This window comes from Zingiber officinale, chromosome 3A, assembly GCF_018446385.1.
Source record: "Zingiber officinale cultivar Zhangliang chromosome 3A, Zo_v1.1, whole genome shotgun sequence".
Taxonomy (NCBI): Eukaryota; Viridiplantae; Streptophyta; class Magnoliopsida; order Zingiberales; family Zingiberaceae; genus Zingiber; species Zingiber officinale.
In genome coordinates, this window is record NC_055990.1 from 136,109,645 (window position 1) to 136,134,651 (window position 25,007).

At 39.1% G+C, this 25,007-nt stretch overlaps 1 protein-coding gene across 8 annotated transcripts; it reads left to right on the forward strand.

Annotated features, from left to right (window-relative positions):
- Window positions 1–663: 663 nt before the first annotated feature.
- On the forward strand, window positions 664–23,544 carry LOC122052513. 8 transcript variants are annotated; one of them, XM_042614066.1, is made up of 6 exons: window positions 664–1,058; window positions 1,132–1,314; window positions 1,410–1,456; window positions 1,780–1,840; window positions 19,071–19,566; window positions 22,934–23,544. In XM_042614066.1, the coding sequence occupies exons 5-6, from the start codon at window positions 19,072–19,074 to the stop codon at window positions 23,387–23,389; spliced, it is 951 nt and encodes a 316-aa protein (XP_042470000.1). In that variant the 5' UTR covers window positions 664–1,058; window positions 1,132–1,314; window positions 1,410–1,456; window positions 1,780–1,840; window position 19,071; the 3' UTR covers window positions 23,390–23,544. The 8 variants fall into 8 exon arrangements, with proteins under 8 accessions (XP_042470000.1, XP_042470001.1, XP_042470002.1 ...); XM_042614067.1 differs by having other exon boundaries at window positions 1,132–1,300; window positions 1,370–1,456; XM_042614068.1 differs by having other exon boundaries at window positions 1,132–1,295; window positions 1,370–1,456.
- Window positions 23,545–25,007: the final 1,463 nt, after the last annotated feature.

Consider the following 25,007-nt stretch of genomic DNA (forward strand, 5'->3'; position numbering starts at 1 on the left):
TTTATTAGGAGAGTTTCACCCACAAAGGGTGAAGAGATTTGGTCTCAGGGTAAGCTAGCTCCCAGATATGAGTAGTAGCTTATCGTTTGGCGCTACCACCATCTCTAGCTGATATTCACGATGTATTTCATGTATCTATGCTGAGGAGATATGTATCCAATCCAGCACATGTTCTGTCAGATATATCAGTTCCTATTCAGCCTGACGTCACTTATAAGGAAGTTCCGGTACAAATTCTGGACCATAGAGAGCGTCAGCTGCGGAACAAGACTGTTCGATTGGTTAACATCGGATGACAGTATCATTCTGACGAGGAGGCTACTTGGAAGTTGGAGGATACGATCCGAGTTCGATACCCTCATCTTTTTTACTTGAGGTATGTGGGTCAGAGTTCCTTTCAGCATTTATGGTTATATTCTAGTGTTTGTTTCTAGTTATAGCGAAATTTGGGGACCAAATTTTTATTAGTAGGGGAGAATGTGAGAGATCGAAAAATTTAAATAAATAGGGTTATTTGAGAAAATAACCTTATAAAATTTTTTCAAAATTTTTTGAAAATTTTTACGGAGAATTTTGGAGGAGATCGATCGGCGGACGCGGATAAAACCTGTTTGAGGAAATGTTTATTATATAAATTCCTTTTCTTTTTCTTTTTATTTCCTCCCCAAATCGCCGATCCACTCTCTCCACCCGGCCCTCTTCTTCCCGATCTCGCCTCTGCTCAAGCCGAACTCCCCTTCTTCTTCTTCTTCTTCTTCTTCTTCTTCTCGTCTCTTCTCCGACACGACGCAGAGGCTGGATCGGACAGCCACGCCACCAAGGGAAATTGATCGCCGGCGAGGGTCTTCAATCGGAGTTTTGAGAGAGAGGGGCTAGCTTCAACTGAGCTTTCTTCTTGCGGACCTGTGCCCTAGATCGCCGGTAGCCGGAAGCGTGCGTCGACACCACTGTCGTCGAGGACAAGAGTAGATTCTCTGTGCCCTAGCACTGGTTTCGATTCCTCCTATTCTCTGGCTGACGGCGAGGTGCACAAGGTCGCCCTAGCAGCGATCTTGGAGGTAGGCGATTAATTAGGTTGTTTGATTTAGTGATCTCTGTTCTTGATCCTCATCCTCCTTGTGGTTGATTTAGGTTTCGGTTGAAGATGATGGGATCAATTGAGTTGTCGGGCAGAAGCTTGAAGGGTTGTTGTGCGATCTGTGATTTCCACTGATTGATTCCAGTGAGGTTCTGTTCTGTTCTGTGGAGTCTTCGTTTGATTCCGGCAACTCTACAACAGCAGCTTGATCAGAGCAGTGAGGTTCTGTTGCTGTGGTATTGGAAGTGTGATCTTTGTTTAATTCCTTCTTGATCCGATTGATTTTAGCAGTGAGGTTCTATTCTATTGAGGTTGTTCCTGGTTCTGACAGCCACTCCATTCAGTAGCTACTTGTTCCTGCAACGGCTGTGAATGTAGGTAAGATGTAGGGTAATGGATCCTTGTTGTAGATGGTTACAAGATGTGCTAGCAAGAATTGTTAACTTAGGTTCATGTATTGAATTAGGGATAAATTTGATTATTAGAAGAATTAGGTTTATGTGTAGATTTGTTTTAGGTTTAGATTTTTATCTAATTGATTGATTAGGGATTAGGTAACTAACCCTAATTAACCGTTGGATTCAATTAGGTAGATTGATGTTTAGTTTGATTAGGGTTTTGTCCTAATTTAGTTTTGGGGATTTTATTTAGCTATTCATTTGGATTTAGCTAAATAAAATATATATATTATTTTGACGCAGGACTCTGATTCGAGACAGGCATCTCGACCTTGGATTCGCATGAGAGTACCTTCTATTTGAGGCAGGTACCCTTTGACTTATCTCTTGATAGTGTCTTATGATATGTGCAGTTTCTATATAATTACTAGTGATTGGTAGATTTATCACTTCCCTGGTTATAGTTATTCGATACCTGTAGGCGGTTATTAGTGATTGGTAGTTTAGCACTTCCCCTGATTTTAGTTTAGTTGATACCTGATACATATTTCTACTGATAGCTGCTATACCTTAGACTTATATGTTCTTATTTATTGTTATGTGTACCTATGCTCTTAGAGGTGATGATATGTAGTGCTTCTCTCTATACTGGATTAGTTGCTAGACATACTTGTTATGTGTTTTTGGATTTGTGTATATATGTCTCTTCATATATGAAGGAGGATATGTTAGGACGGTATATCGTATGACATATCACAAAGTCACGCATCATCCAAGATGACGATCTTAGGGCGATGATGACTCCATTGTTGTTGAGCTTTCATTGCTGAGCTTGAACTAGCACATCGACGACCACTGCATGGGTAGTGAAAGACCTGTGGTACGCAGTGTGTGGGCAATTGCCTGTGGTGCATTGGTCACGTGGGTAGTGTGTGGCGTATGGTATGCAGAGTCCCTCCCCGTCGTGTCTCGGAGATGAGGCGTTGCACTCCCTCATGATTTGGTGGAGGATAGGTATACTTAATTCCGTCCATTCGTGTCACAGCGGTGCAATCATTTACCCACGGTCTCACCGATCATGGTGGTAGCGTCGAGGGGTGACCGTATTACCGTATTGTATACCGTAGATAACATTGTGATTGTTGCGTATTGGAGGATGACTTACGTGTATCGATTGATGCAATCGTGACGTACTTATTTGCTTTGACTATCTTTATCTAGATGTATGTCCACAATCATTTACTCAAGCCTCATAGTGTGGGTTATTTGAGATTGCATTTCTTACTATTCTTGCGATGAGGCATACACCTATTGTGGTTACTGCAGTTTATTCGATTTATCGTACCTATTATCGTTAGAGAGTTATACCATTATTATATCGTAGTGTTGATTGTCTTAGTTATTCTTTATTAGTTATATGTTCTATATCATACGATTACTCACCTGGAGTTCTATGGACTCACACCGTTATATTACTATTTGTATTGAGGATTCCAGATTCGGCCCATGTTTAGTTTCTTGTTGATTTGTATTATTGTTTTACGTATCACGGTGATGGGTTTTGTATTGTGGACTTTATGAACATTTCGTTTGCTCCTATTGTTTTTCTATTATATTTCGCTTTTCATTTTCAGTAAGGGAGCATTTACATATATCTAGATGATTTTATATCGTCTTCCTTATTAAATGATGGATTGATTATATATATATATATAACCTGTGGAATGATTATATAAACCCGTGGTTTGTTTAGTATTCAGATTGGTCGATTCCGGACCGGTATTGATATATGAGAGATTCATATCACACCGTGAGTGTGAGAGATGTCAAATTTCTTCCCTGGACTACCATGACAATATTTTTATCGCAGTACGTTACTTGTCAGTGCTCGGATTGAGGTTTTATCCGATACCAATATTTTCGTATCGAGCCAGTTTTACTACTTAGCATTCGGATATTTATTTGGGATTTGTACGGATTTTCGTCGATTTTCTCATTTCGGAATTCCGAGGTATATTTGACGAGATTTCTATTTGGGGGTTAAGCAGCGACAGGACATCTCCAGACGACAAATAGGTAAAATAAGTAATTTTTTAGTTTTCATACCTATAGTAATATCTGGGTAACATTTTATTTTCAGATATGACACATACACGTGTTCCGGTATTGAGACGTGGTCGTCCACATAAGAGGGCGATAGATTCTCCAGAGACAGAGTCTCCAGAGAGATCTGCTGGGGTTGAGCCTGTCCGTCAGGGACAGACTCCTCAAGTTATTGGGAGCACGTCAGGTCCTCAGATTCCGACGGTTCTGACCTCAGAGGTATCTACCTCGACTGTACCGTCACTGATACCACCGTCAGCATATTCGGCCCCTCCCCCATCAGTAGTACCCGCAGTGCACCCGACACCCCCTCTAGCCGTACCTGCTACTATGTACTCGGCACCACAGACATCTGTGCTGATTACTACATACTCGGCACCCGCACCAGCAGTACCGGTTGCTTCTTACCCGGTACCGCCCACTGTACCAATCCAACTCAACAGAGTTGAAGATGTTTTCCTCAGATGGGAAGCAATTACAAAGAATGTAGTCGCTCAACAGAACTTCACAGATGCTCATGATAAGGCAGATTTCATAGAAAATCTACTAGGAGAAACTGAAAGATTGACTTGGATACAATGGAGGACAGCATATCCAGGTGAATACCAGGAGTTATTAAATTCAAGTGATGGAAGAAATGGCACTCAAAACATTATATCCCAAATTAGAAGGGTATTCTTGCTGGAAGATCCTTTTCAAGGATCTACTGATATGCAAGACAGAGCATACCGAGATCTTGAGAGACTCTCCTGTTCTCAGGTAAAAGACATAATTACCTTTCTAAATGAATATATGACTTTGGCTGCCAAAACAGGAAGGCTATTCATTGGACCGGAATTATCGGAGAAATTCTGGCTAAAGCTACTAGGAGATCTAGGCCGGAGACTTAAAGCCGCCTTTGATGAAAAGTATCAAGGCAACACTACAGGAGTTCATCCTAGGGTGATATTTACCTACAAATATTTGGAGGAAGAATGCAAGAATGCTGCTTTCAGCAGATCCCTCAAAGATTTATCCTTCTGCAATCAAATTCCAATCCCAGGATACTATGATGGACCAAAGAAAAAATATGGAGTCAGAAGATCAACAACATACAAAGGAAAGCCGCATCAATCACATGCCCGAATTGAAAAGAAGAAACACTTAATCAGAAATAAAAGGTGCAAATGTTTCTTATGTGGAGAAGAAGGACATTTTGCAAGAGATTGTCCAAGGGAATACAAAAATATCAAGCGAGTAGCTATGTTTGAAAGTCTAGACTTACCTGAGGAATACGAGATTTTATCAGTACAGGAAGGTGAAGACAAGTCTGATGCCATATACAGTATTTCAGAAGGCGAAGACCAGCAGGTTAACTCTATCATTCATAAGGAATTTTTATTTGTTTTCATAGAAAATATAAATTCCTATATGATAGGTAAAACTGGTGGATGACAACCAATGGTTAAAGTCTCTAAAGTGCAACATGACTGCCATCACATATGGGAAATAAATGGGAATATTCCCACTGATTATCTCAACTGCCATTGCTGCAAAAGGGAAACTTTGAAGCGCCATAGAATGCATTGTAGCACCTGTAAGATTACGTCCTGCGGATTATGCACAAGCAACTACTTCGATATGAAGATCCCAGTTGAAAGGTCCACACATATCCCTTTTATTCCAACTAATGTTATACAGGAGCAGGCTACTTACATTGCATGGGCCAAAACTGAAATTGAAAGACTAAACCAAGAGTTACTTGGTGTACAAGCCCTAGCTAAGCTTCAATTAGAAGAAGCTCAAAAGACATTCTCTCTTCAAAAGGAAGAAATAATGAGAAATGCCAAGGCTGATGAATTAGAGTTCACTATCGAAAATGAAGAACTCAAGTTGAAAGTGGAATTTCTAGAGTTAGAAAATCAAGATTTGAAGAAAAGTCTTAAAGATTTACTTCCAGCCTTACCTGCCTTGGAAGATATCGGAGAAGAGGAAGAAGAAAACGAAGAAATAAATGTGCTTATCAACAACGGCAAGGAAAAAGTTTTCTCTATTGAACAAACAAGGCAGCCAACACCTAAAGGCAACGGGCTTTTTAACCTTATTGTGGAGCTTGATATTCAAGGAGTTGAAAAATTCAAAGTCAATGCAATTCTTGACACTGGAGCCACAACCTGTTGCATTGATCAGGTATCCATTCCCCCTGAATCAATTGAAGATAATACTTTCATTGTTAATTTCAGCGACATCAACTCAAAGACTACTGCAAACAAAAAGCTGAAAATGAGGAATATGAAAATTGGGGAACATAATTTTCGGATTCCTTATACATATGCATTTCCTCTTACTTTGGGAGGAAATATCACTATGATACTTGGCTGCAACTTTATACGAGCTATGTACGGAGGGGTCCGTATTGAAGGAAATGAAGTAACGTTCTACAAGAATATTACTACCATCCAGACACAAGAAATAGCATCTGCGCCCCACTATCAAGAACTTGAGCTAGAAGAAGAAGAGTACAACCAGATTCAAGAGCAAATTGTACATGGCAATCAGGTACTATAATGCAAGATCCTCATAAAAGAAATCAAATATTGTGCAAACTGGAGATCAAAAATCCAGATCTTGTTATTGAGGACAAACCCCTCAAACATGTTACTCCTCAAATGCAAGAATCCTTTAGAAGGCATATTAAGTCCCTCTTAGATCTCAAAGTTATAAGGCCTTCTAAAAGTAAGCACAGAACTACTGCTATCATAGTATATTCAGGTATTACTGTCGATCCAAACACTGGAAAAGAAACAAGAGGCAAGGAAAGAATGGTGTTCAATTATAAACGCCTCAACGACAATACCCACAAGGATCAATACAGTCTACCAGGCATAAATACTATTATCCAGCGAGTAGGAAGAAGCAAAATTTATTCAAAGTTCGATCTCAAGAGTGATTTTCATCAGGTTGCAATGAGCCCAGAATCTATTCCTTGGACCTCATTCTGGGTGCCAGAAGGTCTATTTTAATGGCTTGTTATGCCATTTGGTTTAAAGAATGCCCCTGCAGTTTTCCAACGAAAAATGGATAATTGCTTTAAAGGTACTGAACAGTTCATTGCAGTCTATATTGATGATATTCTTGTTTTCTCAGCCACAGAAGAAGAACATAAGGCTCATCTGAAGATCTTGTTGGATATATGCCGAAAGAATGGGTTAATCTTAAGCCCAACAAAGATGAAGATCGGAAGCCCAACAATAGAATTTCTTGGGGCGACTATAGGCAATTCAACCATAAAGCTACAAGCCCATATAATTTCAAAAGTTACGGATTTTAAGGATGAAGAACTCAAAACTACTAAGGGGCTACGTTCGTGGTTAGACCTTCTCAATTATGCCCGCTCCTATATCCCGAATCTGGGAAAAATTCTAGGGCCTTTATATTCAAAAACAAGCCCAAATGGAGAGCGAAGAATGAATGCACAGGATTGGCGTCTCATTCGAGAAGTTAAGGCAATGATCCAAAATCTCCCAAATCTCACTATTCCTCCAGAAAAATGCTTTGTTATCATAGAAGCCAAAAATTTTCGCGGGAACGCTTCTTTCAAGCAAACTTAGATAGTGTAATAAAGGAGTAAAATACAAGACTAAGCTTACAAGAAAGGAATTTGGAAACAGGAAAGGAAATTCAGAACTTACAACTCAAAGTAGAACTTGTACCGGTGCTCGGTGTGTGTTCTGCAATGAGCTAAGGTAAGGCTTATATAGAGTTAAGGAATGGAACTTCACATGTGAATTGGGTGCTCATTGGGCCCCATCATCATTCACGGGTGTTATTCTCATTCTTATCTCTTCTGCCTTTACAACCAACATCTATACCCTTTACAGCTAATGCCTATTCAGGCTATAAAGATTCGTAGACAGATGGACGGCTCCCCGGGGCTCAGTCCACTATTTAGGAATCCTTTATTAAAGCTAAAGAGATATGCAAATCTCCTTTCTTTGGATTTGTTGGGTAATAGGCCCACCATTTGCTTCTGTCGTCAATAATTCAAGGGGGAGTGTCCCTGATACGTTGAATGACACTCTGGATGTGAATAAAGGCATTCAATAATTCACGTTTGGTGGCCGTGACTTCCGGTAAAGCATCTGAGTAGTAGAGGTGGAGGCCCCTGGTGAGCTGGCTTCTTTGTATAAAGTCTTGTTCTTTGGCATCCAGGATAAGCTTGAGCTCCCAGATGTGGTCAAGAGCGTGCTGGCCGACTGTCCATTCAATGTCTGCAAGGTGGGACCGCAAGTCTTTTTCTTGTGTAGTACAGGCCCATGGGCCGGCTCCTCCGCTGAGAGACTCATATTGAGCCAAGAATTGATAACTTCGATCAGAGATTGAGTTGCCTGAGGATTGGGCTTCTCTTTCATTTCCTTTAAAGCGCTTTCTACTTGAACCATAATCTGATGGTCCCTCGTTTCCAGGATGCATGGTCCTGTAATTAAGCAGACAAGTCGAGATAAAGCATCAGCCAATATATTTTCATTACCTTCTATATGTTGAAAATGTACTGGAATTCCTAGGCCGGTAATGAAATCAGTGAATGAGACCCATCGGACTCGGGATGGCTTGCTTTGAGCTGACTTATTAAAGAAGCTAATAATAGCCTGGAAGTCAGTCCTGATGAGTAATTCTTCTTTGTCCAGATAATAGATTTTGAAAGAATTAAGGCTGTTCATGACAGCATGAATTTCTGCGTCAATAGTGGACTTAGGTGGTGAGAATTTTCCACTAGCATAAGCACTAATCTGTTCAGATGCCTTTGAGTCATATTTCTGCTGTTTCCATTTCAAGATCCCTCCCCATCCATCCATACATCCATCTGCTTCTATGATAACAAAGCATTTTTCTGGAGTAATAGTGAGATCTGGGAGATTTTGGATCATTGCCTTAACTTCTCGAATGAGACGCCAATCCTGTGCATTCATTCTTCGCTCTCCATTTGGGCTTGTTTTTGAATATAAAGGCCCTAGAATTTTTCCCAGATTCGGGATATAGGAGCGGGCATAATTGAGAAGGCCTAACCACGAACGTAGCGTTCGTAGCCCCTTAGTAGTTTTGAGTTCTTCATCCTTAAAATCCGCAACTTTTGAAATTATATGGGCTTGTAGCTTTATGGTTGAATTGCCTATAGTCGCCCCAAGAAATTCTATTGTTGGGCTTCCGATCTTCATCTTTGTTGGGCTTAAGATTAACCCATTCTTTCGGCATGTCTTCACCTTCCTGTACTGATAAAATCTCGTATTCCTCAGGTAAGTCTAGACTTTCAAACATAGCTACTCGCTTGATATTTTTGTATTCCCTTGGACAATCTCTTGCGAAATGTCCTTCTCCGCATAAGAAACATTTGCACCTTTTATTTCTGATTAAGTGTTTCTTCTTTTCAATTCGGGCATGTGATTGATGCGGCTTTCCTTTGTATGTTGTTGATCTTCTGACTCCATATTTTTTCTTTGGTCCATCATAGTATCCTGGGATTGGAATTTGATTGCAGAAGGATAAATCTTTGAGGGATCTGCTGAAAGCAGCATTCTTGCATTCTTCCTCCAAATATTTGTAGGTAAATATCACCCTAAGATGAACTCCTGTAGTGTTGCCTTGATACTTTTCATCAAAGGCGGCTTTAAGTCTCCGGCCTAGATCTCCTGGTAGCTTTAGCCAGAATTTCTCCGATAATTCCGGTCCAATGAATAGCCTTCCTGTTTTGGCAGCCAAAATCATATATTCATTTAGAAAGGTAATTATGTCTTTTACCTGAGAACAGGAGAGTCTCTCAAGATCTCGGTATGCTCTGTCTTGCATATCAGTAGATCCTTGAAAAGGATCTTCCAGCAAGAATACCCTTCTAATTTGGGATATAATGTTTTGAGTGTCATTTCTTCCATCACTTGAATTTAATAACTCCTGGTATTCACCTGGATATGCTGTCCTCCATTGTATCCAAGTCAATCTTTCAGTTTCTCCTAGTAGATTTTCTATGAAATCTGCCTTGTCATGAGCATCTGTGAAGTTCTGTTGAGCGACTACATTCTTTGTAATTGCTTCCCATCTGAGGAAAACATCTTCAACTCTGTTGAGTTGGATTGGTAGAGTGAGTAGTGCTCCAGTTTGTTGATGCGCCGTTGGTAGATTCCACCATTCTGATGTATCTTTTCTTTTAAAAGCTGTTCCTCTTGGCTCGATGGGTGGTATCATACTGACTGGCTCATCTTTAAGGGTTCGGTTTGGAGGGTATCCCACCGGGTTCATAGAAGTATCAATAGGTGGTCTATAATTTGAGACAGCTTCTTGAGAATAGATTTGTTCCTGAAGCTGTGATAGCTGAGGGTAGTTGGTCACCCAACTAACTTCCTTGTCCTGGTTCATTGTAGCGGCAGCAATAAAGTGATTATCTTTAGAAAGATCAGAAGAAGAAAGATCTTTATTACTCCCACCCGCTTTCGCAAAAGGATTGGTAAATTCTTCAGAAGAGGACGTGTCATAAACCGGTTGTACGTCCTGTAATGCTAAATATTGTAAGTATTGTAGATAATCATCCTCAGAATCATTACCTTGATCATCAGTGAGGGCACACAAGAAGCGTGTGCTTGTACTGGATGAGGAGGATACTGGCAAGTTTTCTAATTCCCGCTGTAGTTGGCGTCTGTATTCTTGTGAAGTCCGACGCTGTCGCTTAGTTATAGCTAGACTTCTTTCCAAAGAATATGGACCATCAACTAATTGTTGATATACTTCTTCTTCCAGGAATTTATGCTGTTGAATAGCATGTTGTCTTGCTTCTGCCTGTAAAGTTAGGACTTCATCTTCTGTTGTGGTGGCGTAGCAGTTATAGTTTGGAGAAGGAGAATAAAAATCTTCCTTATAGCAGAAATGACAGCCTGGGCATCGGGAATTTGGACCAGTTTTAGAACAAGTAACTTGATTTGTAAATTTGGCTTCAAAATTAAATCCAGCATCTCCTTCTGGCTTATTTCTGAAGGTTAATGCTCGTGTAGTGGAGCCAAACCCTTTATCTCCTCTTGGGGTATTTTCCAGATTATCCACTTCCTTTACTGTTGGGGTACTAATCCTTTCTAGGATTATTTGAGCAATGCATTCCTGTTTATTTAAAAAGATATCCTTGTTAGTTGTATTGAAAGCAAGGATTTTTACCGCCCCTCGGTAATCTGAGTCAATAACTCCTCCCATTATCATAATGCCTTTTATAACCGCACTTGACCTGGGGGCAATTCTTGCATATGTATTTTTGGGAATTTGTATACAAAGCCCTGTAGATAAGAGAGACTTTTCTTTCGCAGGTATATCTTGTGCATGAGTAATTGAGATGTCATAACCCGCAGCTCCTTTTGTGCTTCTGACAGGAAGTTGAGCAAGTGAAGATATTCTTTTTACTAACATCTCTTCTTCTTGTTCTTGCTCAATTAGTACGGCAATGGTATGGTTGGTGATTTCTTCTTCATCAGACTGGATTTCTTCATCTTTGGAGTTGTACTTTGGGGCAGATGAGGTTGTGGCAGTTTGATAATTATCAAATTTTAGGGAAACACTTCCATCTAATAAATTTCGTGTGTTTACCTCTGTTAGTTGCATTGGAATATTTACTGTTGACTGCCTGATAATCCAGTTGTGTCCAAGTATATCCCTTGTACTATAGCTTCTTCCAGGAAGAGCTCGAACTCCGTGGCTTACAAGGTAATCCACGACGTTTTGCACTTCGTAGGCGAATCCAACGTTTGGTGTGTTGGATAGCCTGCCGACCAAACCTCTAGTAATAAGGAGGTTTGCTTCACCGTTTCTCCATCCTTCATAGCCTCTGGTAAGAATGGACACTTGTATATTTCTGTAAAAGTCAGATGTCGTTAGCATAGTATCTGGTATTACGTACACCAGTTGGCTACCATGAGTAAGATCTATCTCCATGGTGGCGAAGATGGCTTGATCACCCTGCCATCTGTTATCTCTGAAGACAACTAGAGCCATAGTACCTTCTTCTTGGCGGTGTAATATTTGAATACGTACTTGAATGACTCCCATATGAAGGGATCTCATACCGCTTCTTTGAAGTTGGGCATAGCTTTCTTGTTGAATGAAAGCTCTGTCAATCTGGTTTTCAGTAACCAGCATGGCCTCTTCAGATCTGTGAATATAGACTCGATGGTGAGCATCATCCCTTCTGGAGTGATAAAGTACCTCAGCAGGTACTATTGCAGCTCGCTCCTGCATAGAAAGCCTCAGTTGTGTCTGAGGGTCCATCTGTTGTTCTAGTGAATGGTTGTAGGATCCTCCAGTAAGTCGCCTGCTTACTCTTTGTATTGTTCTTTGAACGCTGTACCTCCTTCTTTGGTTTTGTCTATAATCTCTTATTTGATCTTCAAATAAAGGAGTGCTTTCATTGGTTCTGGTAATTGTAGTCACAGGAGGATTTGTGCTTCTTGAAGCCATTATTTCTTTATTTTTGCCTACGGATCTTTGAAAACTCGAAGAGTACCTTTTGCTTCTTTAGGCTTTTCCTGTAAAGAAAGAGATTTTACTCGCTCTGTAAGGCTTTGAATAATTGCTTCAGGGAGTGCTTGTGGCGCTGGTACTGCCCGTTCTTCAAGCCTTTTGATTCTTTCTTCTAATGCCTCGAGTTTCTCAAGTATTGAGACAAGAAGTTGAATTTGAGTATTTGATTGTTTGATCACTGCTGTTACACTACTAGAAGTACCCTTGTATTCTGTAGGTCTACAAAAACCTAGAGCAGGGGCTTCAATGTTTTCAGTAGCTTGTAGGGCTTCCTTATATGAGTTTGTAGCTTGAGTATTGATGTAGCTGTTACTCATGAAGTAAGGAAAGACTCTACTTTTCGTAGAAGGATTTCTACCTTCTCGACTTTCTTTCTTAGATTTTCAGTCAACTGAATAGCTTGTTGTTCAATAAGTTTAGGCTGTTTAGTTATTTGAACAAGTATCTCCTTTAACTGCCTCTCAGTTAAGGGTCTATTCTCTGTTACCTCCTTAGTGAGATTTTCTAGGGCTTCCCTTAGTTTTTGATTCTCACTTTGTACCTCTCGTAGTTGTTCTTGGATTTGTTTGAAGTTTTTAAGATGTACTCTACAGGATAAACACAATCGGTCATATATTACTGAAATGTTATGAGCTAATTTTCCTTTTGTAGGCTGTTTGTTGGTTTGGGCTAAATTAAGGTACTCTAGGTTCGAAGTATGCGACTTAGTATACCATTCCTGTATCTTTTCTTCCCAATGTTTAGACATAGGCTGAACACTATTTTAGCTTCCTCTTACATAGGACTTATTTTCTTTTTAGAATTACTTACGTCTTAGGAGGTTCTTAAAGGCTTACTTGCTCACACCAGTGTGCCCTTGGACTTACTCGTCGGCACCCTTGCCTTTTATTGCCAAGTTAGGACTGGTTCTTTTGCAATCTACCCGCAGTTCCTCGGTCGACTTATCATAATTCTATCTATTAATAAGTCTTAGTAAGCTTAAGCTAATCAGATACTATATCAGTACATGATTTTGCTATAACTGATCAACAGTTGCAATTCGCTAGTCATTCTCCAAGCAAAACTGGCCACCAATGTCTCTCCAAGGATTGATGCCGCCGGTCACAAAAAAGAGGAAAGGAAAAGAGGAAGGGCCGACCACCAAGGATGGAAGAGGAGAATAGAATAGGTTGTGTGTGTCTCATGAAGGCAACTAGTCAACTCAATCGTCATCTAGCTTGATTTTCTATTGTATTCCTCTTCACCTCTTGGACGTCGTGTGAGCGATGATCTTCCAAGATGCAAAGCCACCCGAGCCTTCTTCCTTTCCTTACAAGTTTCGGCCACCTTCCACCAAAGGGAACTAGGATGCAACACCTCATTTTCTTCTTCTTCTCCAAGCAAAACTGGCCACCAATGTCTCTCCAAGGATTGATGCCGCCGGCCACAAAAAAGACGAAAGGAAAAGAGGAAGGGTCGACCACCAAGGATGGAAGAGGAGAATAGAATAGGTTGTGTGTGTCCCATGAAGGCAACTAGTCGACTCAATTGTCATCTAGCTAGATAGTGCCGTCAATGTGGTTGAAAAAATTACAGTTTTTCTTATATTTTTCCTTGTATTAACTGTGAATGGTAGGATTGTAACGACCCGGCCCCTCGGTCCCTTGGGCGGCCACACTAGCGGCCCAACTGGCGGCCCAACCTTGGTCCCTTGGGCGGCCACAATAGCGGCCCAACTGGCAACCCCTTATGTCGTCAACCGACGACCCTCCGACCGTGCCGTTACTTACAAGGACTTCCCACCCCTGGTCGGTGGATTTTTGCCTTCCCCAGGATTTGAACTCTAGACCTCCAGGCTAAGTACTAGAGTTTATGAATCCTAGTAGCCAAGTGAGCGTCTAAATTGTCACGCCCCGGGGAGTCCCTGTCCGAAGAAATTTCGGCAGCACCTCCCCTGTACGGGTGATAATCTGAAATATTTCTATAGACACAATATACATCAGCCACAGGCGGCTGGAACATACACACAACCACGCAGTTTATATGCAGCCTACTCGGCTGATACCACAAAAATACAACCACGCAGTTATATGTAAATCTAACAGCCCACTCGGCTGTATCAAAACCAATCACAACGGAAATCCAATAGACAACACATACAACTATAAACGAAGACTGCTAGCCAGCTAGACTTACACCACACAACAACACAACACTCCGGAAACAAAACCGGAACACAAAGCCAAATACACACATATCATATTACCAAGATAAAAATAAACAAAAATACGGAGACTAGTCTTCTAATGTGACATGGGGACCGGCTGGTAGGATACTCCAAGCGACTCCATAAACAACCTGGTATCTGAAAAAGATAGTGTCCACGGGGGTGAGTTCAACAACTCAGCGGGTAACAACTGATATGCATAATAAAGAAAATAACAACTAGCACTAATCATGCATACAGTCTCCTGATACAAGAAGGGTAAATGCAACTGAAATAAGCAGGAGAAAACTGTACTAATCAGGACCAAGGTATAAGTATAACAGGGTCGTCGCTGATCGAGAGTGTCATAAACTCAGATGATGTCAATCATATGCATCCATATAAATGCAGCAAGTAAATGCAGCAAACACAAGCAATAAATGCATTATGTATATGATGCCAATATCATGGTCACCCCTAACGCCAGTCAGCCATCTCACATACAATGGTGAGACCGAGTGGGTAGGGCTGTGACAACCGTGCACTCTGCCATCACTGCTCCTGATGAGTGACCGAGTGGACGGGATGCTGTCGGAGTACACCTATTCTCCTACCCCAAATCATAAATGGGGGAGCTCAATGCTCTCATCTCTCGGTACACGATGACGGGGAGGAATCTCTGCCGGCTACCACGCTGCGTCACACTACCCATGAGCGGACCAACGGAGCCAAACAGAACAGAACCGTCTACCGGCTACCACGCTGAGTCACCAGACCAACGGAGCCAAACAGTAGAACTGTTACATACCTGTCTGATATACCACTAACCCATGAGTGGTGGTGTGTACAGATACATGTAACTGGCGATGTGCTCGACAATAATGGAGCAAACTATCGCACAGCATGCAATCATGCAAGATGATGCATGACACTAAACATGACAATATCCTAAACAACATAGCAATATCTATACATAAATATAAAATGTGTACCATAGAACAATGAACTAAATCAAAGGTACGCAGATCAGATAAGATATCAAAAACTCTAGGTCCTGGACATAATATATAACATGATTGTGTCACTACCCCTATAAGCATGTATAATCAGATAAGTACTAACATGATGTGCATAACAAATAAACAAACAAGCATGTAACAGATCGGGTAGTGATCAACCGAAACAGATAAGAAAAACACAATCGTTGCTATCTGTTAAAAACATTATTATGCATATCAAATAACATAAAGTCAAAGTACCCGCTTCCAATAGGAAAGTCCAATCCAGTCCAAATCCGACGTCGAGATGCTCGTCTCGTGTCAAAGTCCTGTAATACCTGGTATCCAGATTTAGCTAATTACATATAAATAAATTAGTTAAATCAAATCCTCGAGAAGCTAACATAAATCCAGATTCAATTATAAACCCTAATTGGATTATCTAACTCCTCAATCGTATCTTAACCAATCCATTCAAAGTTGGACTTGCAATAAGCATAGTCCATCACAACAACTTAATCTAAACCAATCATAAGAACTCATCCAAATCCAAAAGGATCGCTGATGGCTCATGGTCGAAGGGGTTCCCTGCCTAAAACAGAATGACTGGTGCTGTGGATCGCTAGTGAATAATGTTGGCCAAGCTACAAAGACTGGTAGACAAACAATCGCAACCTCTAACTACAAATTAAACTCGCATCACTACAAATATGATATCATACTTCTTTCCTCAACACCAAACACCACTGTAGGGCTGTCAACTCTCTACTCACGGCCGAAACAAGGACCTCCAAAGTGGATGGTAGAGTCAAGAAGCCCAAATCTGAATGCCCGAGCTGTTGAGTCACTGCCGGATGTGCCTGCTGTCGGAAAGCGTTGGAAACCCATAGCCGGAGCAAATTAATGTTGCTGCCCTCCACATCAAATGTTCCCTAACTCAACACATTATATTTAAATTCTAATTTCCTCTTGATAATCATAACTAGTTAATGATACCATTCAAAACCATCAATAAACTGCAACTGATCTCTAGCTTACCTTATTATGATTGCTCCCTGTTGACACACGGCCAGGAAATGCAACCGCTGGAAGTTGTTGTTGGGGCAACGATGAAGCCACTGCTGCCACAGATTTGTTGCCGATGGATCAAGGAAGCTAAATCTTTGTCTCCTAACAGATTTTCATCTCTGATCCAAGATAACGCAAGCCACCATTTGGTAGGCCGACCACAGCCAACCTAGCAGAACTAGGGCATGGCGTCGGACAGAGTGGAGAGGAGGAGATGAACTTCGGCCGGCAACTGGCGGTAGTGGAAACTAGGGCTAGGGCAGAGGAAGAGGAAGTGGCGCCGGGACGGTGGTGGCGCGCGTGAGGAGCAAGGTGGCCGACGCTTATATGGTGTCGTCGGAAAAGAAGGGAGATCGGCAGAGGGTACTAGGGCACAGGCGACGACTCGACCGGCAGTGGCTCGCGCTCGCCGGCGCTTGGGTAGGCTCCGGGGAGGAAGAAGGAGAAGAGAAGAGGAAGGGGAATCGGGCTCGGGAGTAAGGAGAAAGGGGGAGAGCTCGGCGCCGAGAGGAAGGGGAAGAGGCGTCGGGTTGGGGGAAGAATCGGGCGGGTGAGGAGAGAAAACGGCGTTTAAGGGAGAAAGAAAAGAAAATAACAATAAATAAGATAAATAAACTTTTCCTCACTTAAATGGGATAACCTAAACAGGCTTTCCCGGGGCTCAGTTTAAACTCTTCCATACGCTCTCCGAAAAATTCCAGAAAAATTTCTAAAAATTCCGGAAAATTCCTTTATCATTATTCCGGTATTTTACAAGGATTCCTATTGATCTTATCCTCTTTTTAGATTATTCTATTGACTATTTCGAAATTTCAAGATTATTCTTTATTGAAATGCAGTATCTTATGTTGAACTCTAGAAGATGCTTTAATGTTTTATACACTTCTTTCGAGAATAAATACAAGCTTCTAAGATCGCCCTGCTACTGATCCAGTGGATGAAGTCATTCTGTATCATGTAAAGGCTAAAGAATGAGGTAAAAGTTGATTCGCTTGCTTTCAATATTCTTGTCAATCTATTTTTAGGTTAACACAGAGGAGGTAAATTACAAGTGACTATTAATTATTAGTATGTATAACCAAGGCATGAAGAAGATATGCTCCGACACATCAAGTTTTGATCCTAAAATTTAATGTGATAATATTTCATATCTCAATCAGAATGAGGTAAAAATTGATCATGCAACCAATGCAGATTGCTATCCAAAGAGCAGCTAAGAAATGATTTAAGTATTTAAGTGGAGGTTTATCTCCTCGTCCTCTGCCTATACAGCATTTGTTTTAAATCTCTCTATCTCAATATATATTATTTATTAGCAATATGAACCCAAGTGATATCAACTTGCTAAATATATATAGAAATTTGTAAAATAATAAATAAATTTATATTATTAAGTTCAATAACTAATTAAATAAATTTAAAATATAAAAATTACAAATAATCAAATAGTTTGAATTAAAGTTGGATAACATAAGTCAAGTTTAAATTAAGCTCAATCAAATTTAAATAATTATTTTAATGACTTAATCCATTTTTAGGATCGGATTGATTTGGCTCATCAAATAAGTTTAAAAATCAACCCAATCGGTCATTCATGATTCCTTGTGTTACTCAGAGAACCCATTAGTCAAATTAAAAATGGGTTGGACACAACAAAACTCTTCATTGGGCCGACCCAATCACGATCCTGTTGGATTGATTCTAATGTCTTTTGTTCGACTAGAGGGATCTGCATCTCACGTTCCTCGCCCATTCGCCTTTTGTGTTCTTGCAGAGAGAATTCGATTTGAGGTCCTGCCGCGCAAACTCAGGTAGATTCATCGCCATGTTTTGAGATTGTTTCGGAATTAGGGTTTGCGTTCTTGAGTTGTTCCGACCTATTCAGCTGCTGACAGCACCACAGCGACCTACAGGTTAATTTTCTCATCTTTCGTTTAATTCCGTTGTTGTTATGGATATGTGAGTCGTAACGGAGACTGCTCCTAGATGGAATTGTGATTAGGTGACAGAATAGAGACTTTTTGTTTTCGAAAAATGAGACGGGAAAAAAAAACATTGTGAGATGTGGTTCCTCAAAAGTTTCAAAGGCATTAAGATCAATTTATGACGAATTAATTGGGGAAAGACACCTTTTTTTTTAACTGGTGCTAGTCTTGACGCTCTTCTTGGTTTTTATTTGCTGTTTCATTCTCAATTGGAGGTTGGAGACAGGGTAGTCAAATCATCCTCCAACACATTTATCTCAACACTTACAATGGTTCATGTGGATCGTTATGGAACCTATAATAGTCACTTGTTTTGCTCTCCAGGCTTCAAAGTTATCTGCACAATAGTTGACACCAATTTACATCGATATGCTAAATTTGGTGCATTTAAAGTGATATTTTATACTGCTCATCTATGGAGAAGTGTACTTTTATTTTATGGATCACCAAGAGTGTATGTTCTGCATGTGAATTGTGTTGCTTTTGCAAACTTTATATCATCGAAAATTGGATATATTAGCATATCTATTCAGCTTTAATGGGTTTGGGAAAATATAAAATCTCTGCAAGCTTACATTTTACAACAGATCCCCAGTTGGGTTTGATAATATTATGAAATCTCAGTATTTTTTATTTGTGGATTTCATGTAATACTTTTTCTGGTTGTCTGTCTCTTATGTACGATAACAATAAATTATGATACAATACTAAAATTTGTACAGAATACAGGATGACTGAAGTAGTTGTCAACACTGATCCTGGAAAAAAGAGGCGTTTGCCTTCATGGATGGAAAGGTCAAACTCTGTGAATGAAACAGGCAACTATTGTGAAACAAATGGATCTTCACTATCAGAAAAGAAACCTGACATACTGGATGGTGGTTTTCAAAGAAACTCAATTGCCAAAACCCAGAAAAATAAACCAACTGATGACGTTCTTACTTTAAGTGAACCTGAAACTGTTGAGAGTAACAAAGCTGCACAAAAAAAGACAAAAACAAGTAAAATAAACGTAGCCAAAGATAATTCCTTGTCTAAATATGGAACTACTAAAACAAATACTGAGGAAGATGTGGGAACTCTAAAAAAAGTGGCTTATGGGACTGCTACAAAGACTAAAGTTAGAAAATCTAAAAGGCAAAAATGTGATGAAGTTGCTTGCCCTCCAGCGAATGACAATGTAATTGGAATCACAGTTGACGATTTGGTGCGCATTGCAGAAGAGGTACTTATGACTTTATGTTTTTTCTTGTAGGTATTGATTGGTTGTGCATGCCTATCCTATTATTTGCATAAGTTTTTTCAAGCAATTTATTGTTGTCATACTGTTGCACCATTTAATCTCATCAAGCATGTTAATTTATGGAAAATTATTAGATTTGGTTATCCCTAGTTAGTCCTCTATAATCTTATTATTATAATTTAGAATATGCATCCCTTGGTCTTGCATGATTACAAGTAGGTCACCAAAACTTCTACATGTAGATTTGAGCTTAACATTTATACTTTCACATGTCTCATCAACCAAATCAATCTTATTTGCAAACAACATGCAACATAGTAACACATCTTGGATGTATCTAGTGAGTTCATCCATGACTAGTGTAAAAGACTATGAACTTAGAGTTGATCTTTGATGTAACCCTATCTTTATAGGAAACGTTTTAGTTAATCCTTTACGAGTCTTCACTTTTATCATTACATTCTCATACATATCCTTAATTATTTAAATATACGCTACGCTAATATTTTTTTTTTTTAATTCTCCATATAATTTCCTTCATGATTTTATCATAAGTTTTTTTTTCTGTGAATGAACACCATGGGTAAGTTTTGCCTCTTTTCCCATAACTTTATTGTTGACCTTTTATGCATGATTCCAAATTGACTTTTGGTCATCTTGTTCTCCTTAATCGGTTTTCTATCCTTCTTTCTCAAAGTTTTATAATATGACTCATTAGGTTAATGCCTCTATAATTAGTATAATTTTGTGTGTTTCCTTTTTTATACAGGGGACTATCCTCCACTAATTTGACTTTTTTTCATTTTCAATATTAGATTGAACAACTTCACAAGTCATTTAAAATCCTACTTCCCTAGGCACTTTCATACCTCTATAGGAATATTATTTGGTCCAACTATTTTTCCATTGTATCTCATTTAACATCAAATTGACTAGCATATAAACTTCTTTAAGCATATTAAGCACATACTTTTTTTATGAGATATAAATGTCTTTAGCAACTTCTATATCATAAAAGGACTTTAGATTGCTTAAATCTTCGCTTAAAATTGTCGTGAAGGATAAATTTTATCCTTGTGATTTTGCAATGTCATCATTAGTAATCTTATGTTGAAGTCAGGAGTCTCCACAATCATTAGTCTCAAATGCATAAGTGCAATGGGAAAGGAATCTAGCACGAGTGGTAAGGCCTCACACTCAAGGGAGGTGACTGCCTTTGTTTGTTGGTTTTGCCGGTACCTAGCATGCGAGGGAATCAATGTTAAGCACTGGGAAGGTAGATGAGGCTTTTGTTGTTCGCCATATAATCCTTCAACCTTTTCTAATTAGATTTGTCAACGCTATAGTCTTGATGGCTCTGGTTAGAGGGGTTGGTGTACAAGGGTTGGTTGAGTGGGGGAGTTGTCATTTACGTGAGGAATTGGGGTTGGAAAACCACATAAAGCGGCAAGTTTTAAGGTGGGGAGGAGGAGATTGAGTCGCTCTGTCCACTTGTCATGGAGATGAGATCGCGGGCCTTGGATTTGGTTGAGTCAATTAAGGAGACTTCAACACTGCCATTAGGAGGGTTGACCACATGTTGTGTAGAGAGGGCAGCAACATGAATGGGAGGCGACAATATCCAATCCATATGGAGGGTTTGCTGGATTAACAACCAAACCACCTAGGGGCGGTTTCTACTTCATGGACATAGAGCACATGAGAGGGAGAAGGGTTATAGAGATCTAATAAAAAATATTATAAAAAATCCCTTGGATTTTTTTTATTAAACGAGGCCCTCAGTTTTTTTTTTTTTTAAAAGGTATAGCAAAACCGATGTAAGTCAGGAGTCGGCTCTTCAATGCTTAAATCAATTTGAGTAGACAGTTGGGAAACATTAGACATGGGTGTTGGAGAAGCTACCACAGGCAACAAATTAGCTTGTTGTTTATAGGATCTAACGATATGGCCTTGATGCCTCTCCCTAAGAGCAGTTCGTCATGCTATCCCTAACTGTGGCATGCATACAAAAATAGGCAAAAATCAAAGGGGAGCTCCTAGTTATCAGAATTGTCAAAAGGGTGTCCGTCCTTTTTAAAACGTCAAAACAACACTTTTTTTTTTTTCAAAAATACCCTTATTTTATACTGTTGTAGGTGCCACAGAGTAACTATTACATGTAAAATTAAGTCATTTTTTAAATTTTAATTTGGTCAAAAATACTATATATAGAGCACTTTTATATAAAAAAAATTCTTTATCAACTTGCTTAATCTTGATTAAATTTCTTTTAAAAGGTCAAGAGCATTGCAAAAAGGTTAAAATAGTTTTAAGTAGTTGCTACAATAATTTTACTATGATTTTGATTATTTTGAAGTGATTTTGATTACAATTAAGCAATTTTGAACAAGTTCGTAAAAGAGATTTTTGATATAAAAATGATTTATATATAGATTTTTTTGACCGAGTTGAATCCATTTAATTTTTACATGTTGTAGCTGTTACTCTGTGCCTACTATAACACTGGAATAAGGGCATTTTCAGTACGATAAATATGGTGTGGTGCTCTTTTGACTCTTACAAGTAAGGAGATATTTAGATAATTAAAAATGTCCTTTTAATTTTTGCCCTACAAGAATATTCCTCCTACTTATTTAACCAGGGCATTTTATGTAATGATTTGGATCACTTTAAATGTGAGATGAGCCATAGCATCTGTATGACAAAGTGTCATAGGCATAGGCAGAGAGATCTCGCTCCTTAGTGGATCCCCATTGGTTGTGAATATCATCAACATAATGATCTACTAATTGGCGTTCCATCAATCACCACCATCCCAGGCTGTTGATTGCTCCATCATTAGAAATATAGAGAGGCATTGGCAATAGCTCAAGGGGCGAGCAAAAGCTTGAGATAGTCAAGAAAGATGACATGTGCGGATGGAGAACAAAAAGAAGCTGGCTTCTAGATTCTTGGTGCTCTAATACCATGTTAATTTAGGGAAAACTATTAGGATTAACTACTCCTAAGGAGTCTCCTGCGTCCCGTCTATACATTTTGTAATCTTATCTATAGATTCCTAGATACTTAGATAAGTATATGTAGGTTCTAACAGATCTATGTGACACTAGTATCGACATATACATTCCGAGGTATTTGCATAATTACAAGTAGGGCCCATCAAATCTGTGATACTAGTGTCAACTGCCTCAATCTTTTGACACATCAACATACATTTTATGCTGCTCTTATCTTCTATAGCGCTAATGCTTTCAGGGTCCCTTTTTTCAATTAACAGGACATCATTTGTAAGTCTCTTTTACCACTGCATTTCTGCTTATTACTGAATTACTTTCACCATCCATTGCAGTATGTAAATGCTGATAGGCAGAGACAACTTGAATGCTTAACTTCAAAGGAGCAATTGCAGACACATCCTTCAATCTCTTCTGTTTCCAGCGTATGCGGTCCACACCTGGATTCTGGATTCAACAAAACCCTATCCAGATGCACTGAAATGCCAACTTCCAATCATTCCACTTGCCATTTGTTCCAGGCAAAGAATTCTGAATCTGAAACATCAGCAGCAAATGCCCCCCAAACAGGAGATTCTGCCCAGAATATGCTGGATCTCCTTTTGGGTCCTCTCCTGAAGAAACCTAAATCTGAAGACTATGAAGCAGCAACATTTGCTAAAGAACATATTGCCTTCAGCTATACAACTATCAAGCCATCCACCACAAGAAAGGAAATCTGGAAAAATGATGCAGTTCTGACAAAAAAGAAGAGCAGTTTGAGGGATAAGGTGGCTATGTTACTTGACTAAGTTCTGTGCTCTACGCAATCCAAACCTATGTAAAAATACAAGATATGTATTGGAGCAACGTATAAGTAATTGTAATTCTATGGAATATTTCTTCCATGGTAGAAATGTCTACAGTTTGTATTTCAGAAAAATTAAAATTTATAAACCCTTGTACAGAGATGTTCTTCAGTTCTATCAATTGTGTTAATAACATCTGTACAGAGATGTTATTACAGAGAATGCTATGAGGAAAGATTATATCGCATGGAATTTATTAACAATAAACCGTTGCAGTAGTGAGTGTATTACAACAACAATTTCATCACAAGTTAATTTTGCCAATCCTATTAACGAATCTCCTTCAACCAATACTTCTTTTAAACAGCGCACTCATTTAAGCGATTTTCTCCAAAATCTTAGACAAAACTACTACAAACGTGAACTGTAACCTAAAGAGACATTTATCAAGCTCCCGGATACGGTGCAACTGTAAGACACTAATTGGATACTCAAAGCACCATGATTTGAGCCTCAACTAGAATATTCACGGGCACTTAATTTGGAGGAAAAGACTTGTCGAGGGATTCATGGTTCGAGTATCTGATTCGGGGCCTGAGCAACCCTACAGTGATGGACAAACTGTGGAGGTTGGCTGTTGACGCACTATCCGGTGGGTGAATCAGGGGGAGAGTCGTTCACCTCCAAGATTAGTAAAGTTTGTAAAGATCTGAACATCTGAATTATATATATATATATATATATATACAACATTTATCTATGTTATAAATGAACTAAACCTTCATGAATAAATTTAATGCTCACTTGGTAAAAACTTATTTATATCCTTTCAATACACATTAAGTTAATTAAATAAATAAGCTTAAATAACTTATTAAGTTAAATGAACAAACTTAAATACATATACATTCAATTTATTAATACTCCTGAATAAAGATTATAAATTGTTCATGAAGAATATTCATAAACAGAATTTGTCATTAATAAAACTAAATTAACAAATAAACACTCAAGATAAAGCTTACTAACCAACTAAACTAAAAAGTTTAAAAATAAAAAAATTAAATAATCAAATAAATTTTAATTATGAAGTTGATAACATTTAACCAAATTCATAAAAAAAAATTAAGCTAAAGTTGAACAATTATTTCAATCACTTAGTTATTTTAAACTTAACTTGATTCACCCAATTACTTTATCAAATAAATTTGAACCGTTTCATTTATTTACAACCCTACATTTGTCCATCACGAGTAACTTGAAGATCACTAGAGTAAAAAAGAGTTTTCGTTTTTTTCTTTCTCTTTCTCTTTCTCATGATCTCTTTCTTAAAGGATAACATTAAAAGGTGGAACGGAGTAGAACAAAAAGGAGCTATGCTTTCCCACCGTCGTCCTGTAAGCTTGCCTTCTTGCTCACGTTAACAACATTACCAACACGATTCACTATGCGACGACGTAGCTTTTGCTTCGATTACAGTCGCATTATATAATTTATATTTTATTAGTGGATGTGAGTGAGTGGGAGAATTAAATATTGACACACTTGCCAGCTCTTTGTTTTGGTGCTTTTCTACTGCCTTCATCACAAAAATTAGCCTTCCGATCCTTAGCCAAAAAAG

Excerpts from the sequence above, each read along its gene's own strand:
- LOC122052513 (XM_042614062.1), top strand. The coding sequence starts at position 19,072 with ATGACTGAAGTAGTTGTCAACACTGATCCTGGAAAAAAGAGGCGTTTG. Across the intron at positions 19,567-22,933 it reads TGGTGCGCATTGCAGAAGAG|TATGTAAATGCTGATAGGCA; the intron begins GTACTTATGACT and ends CATCCATTGCAG.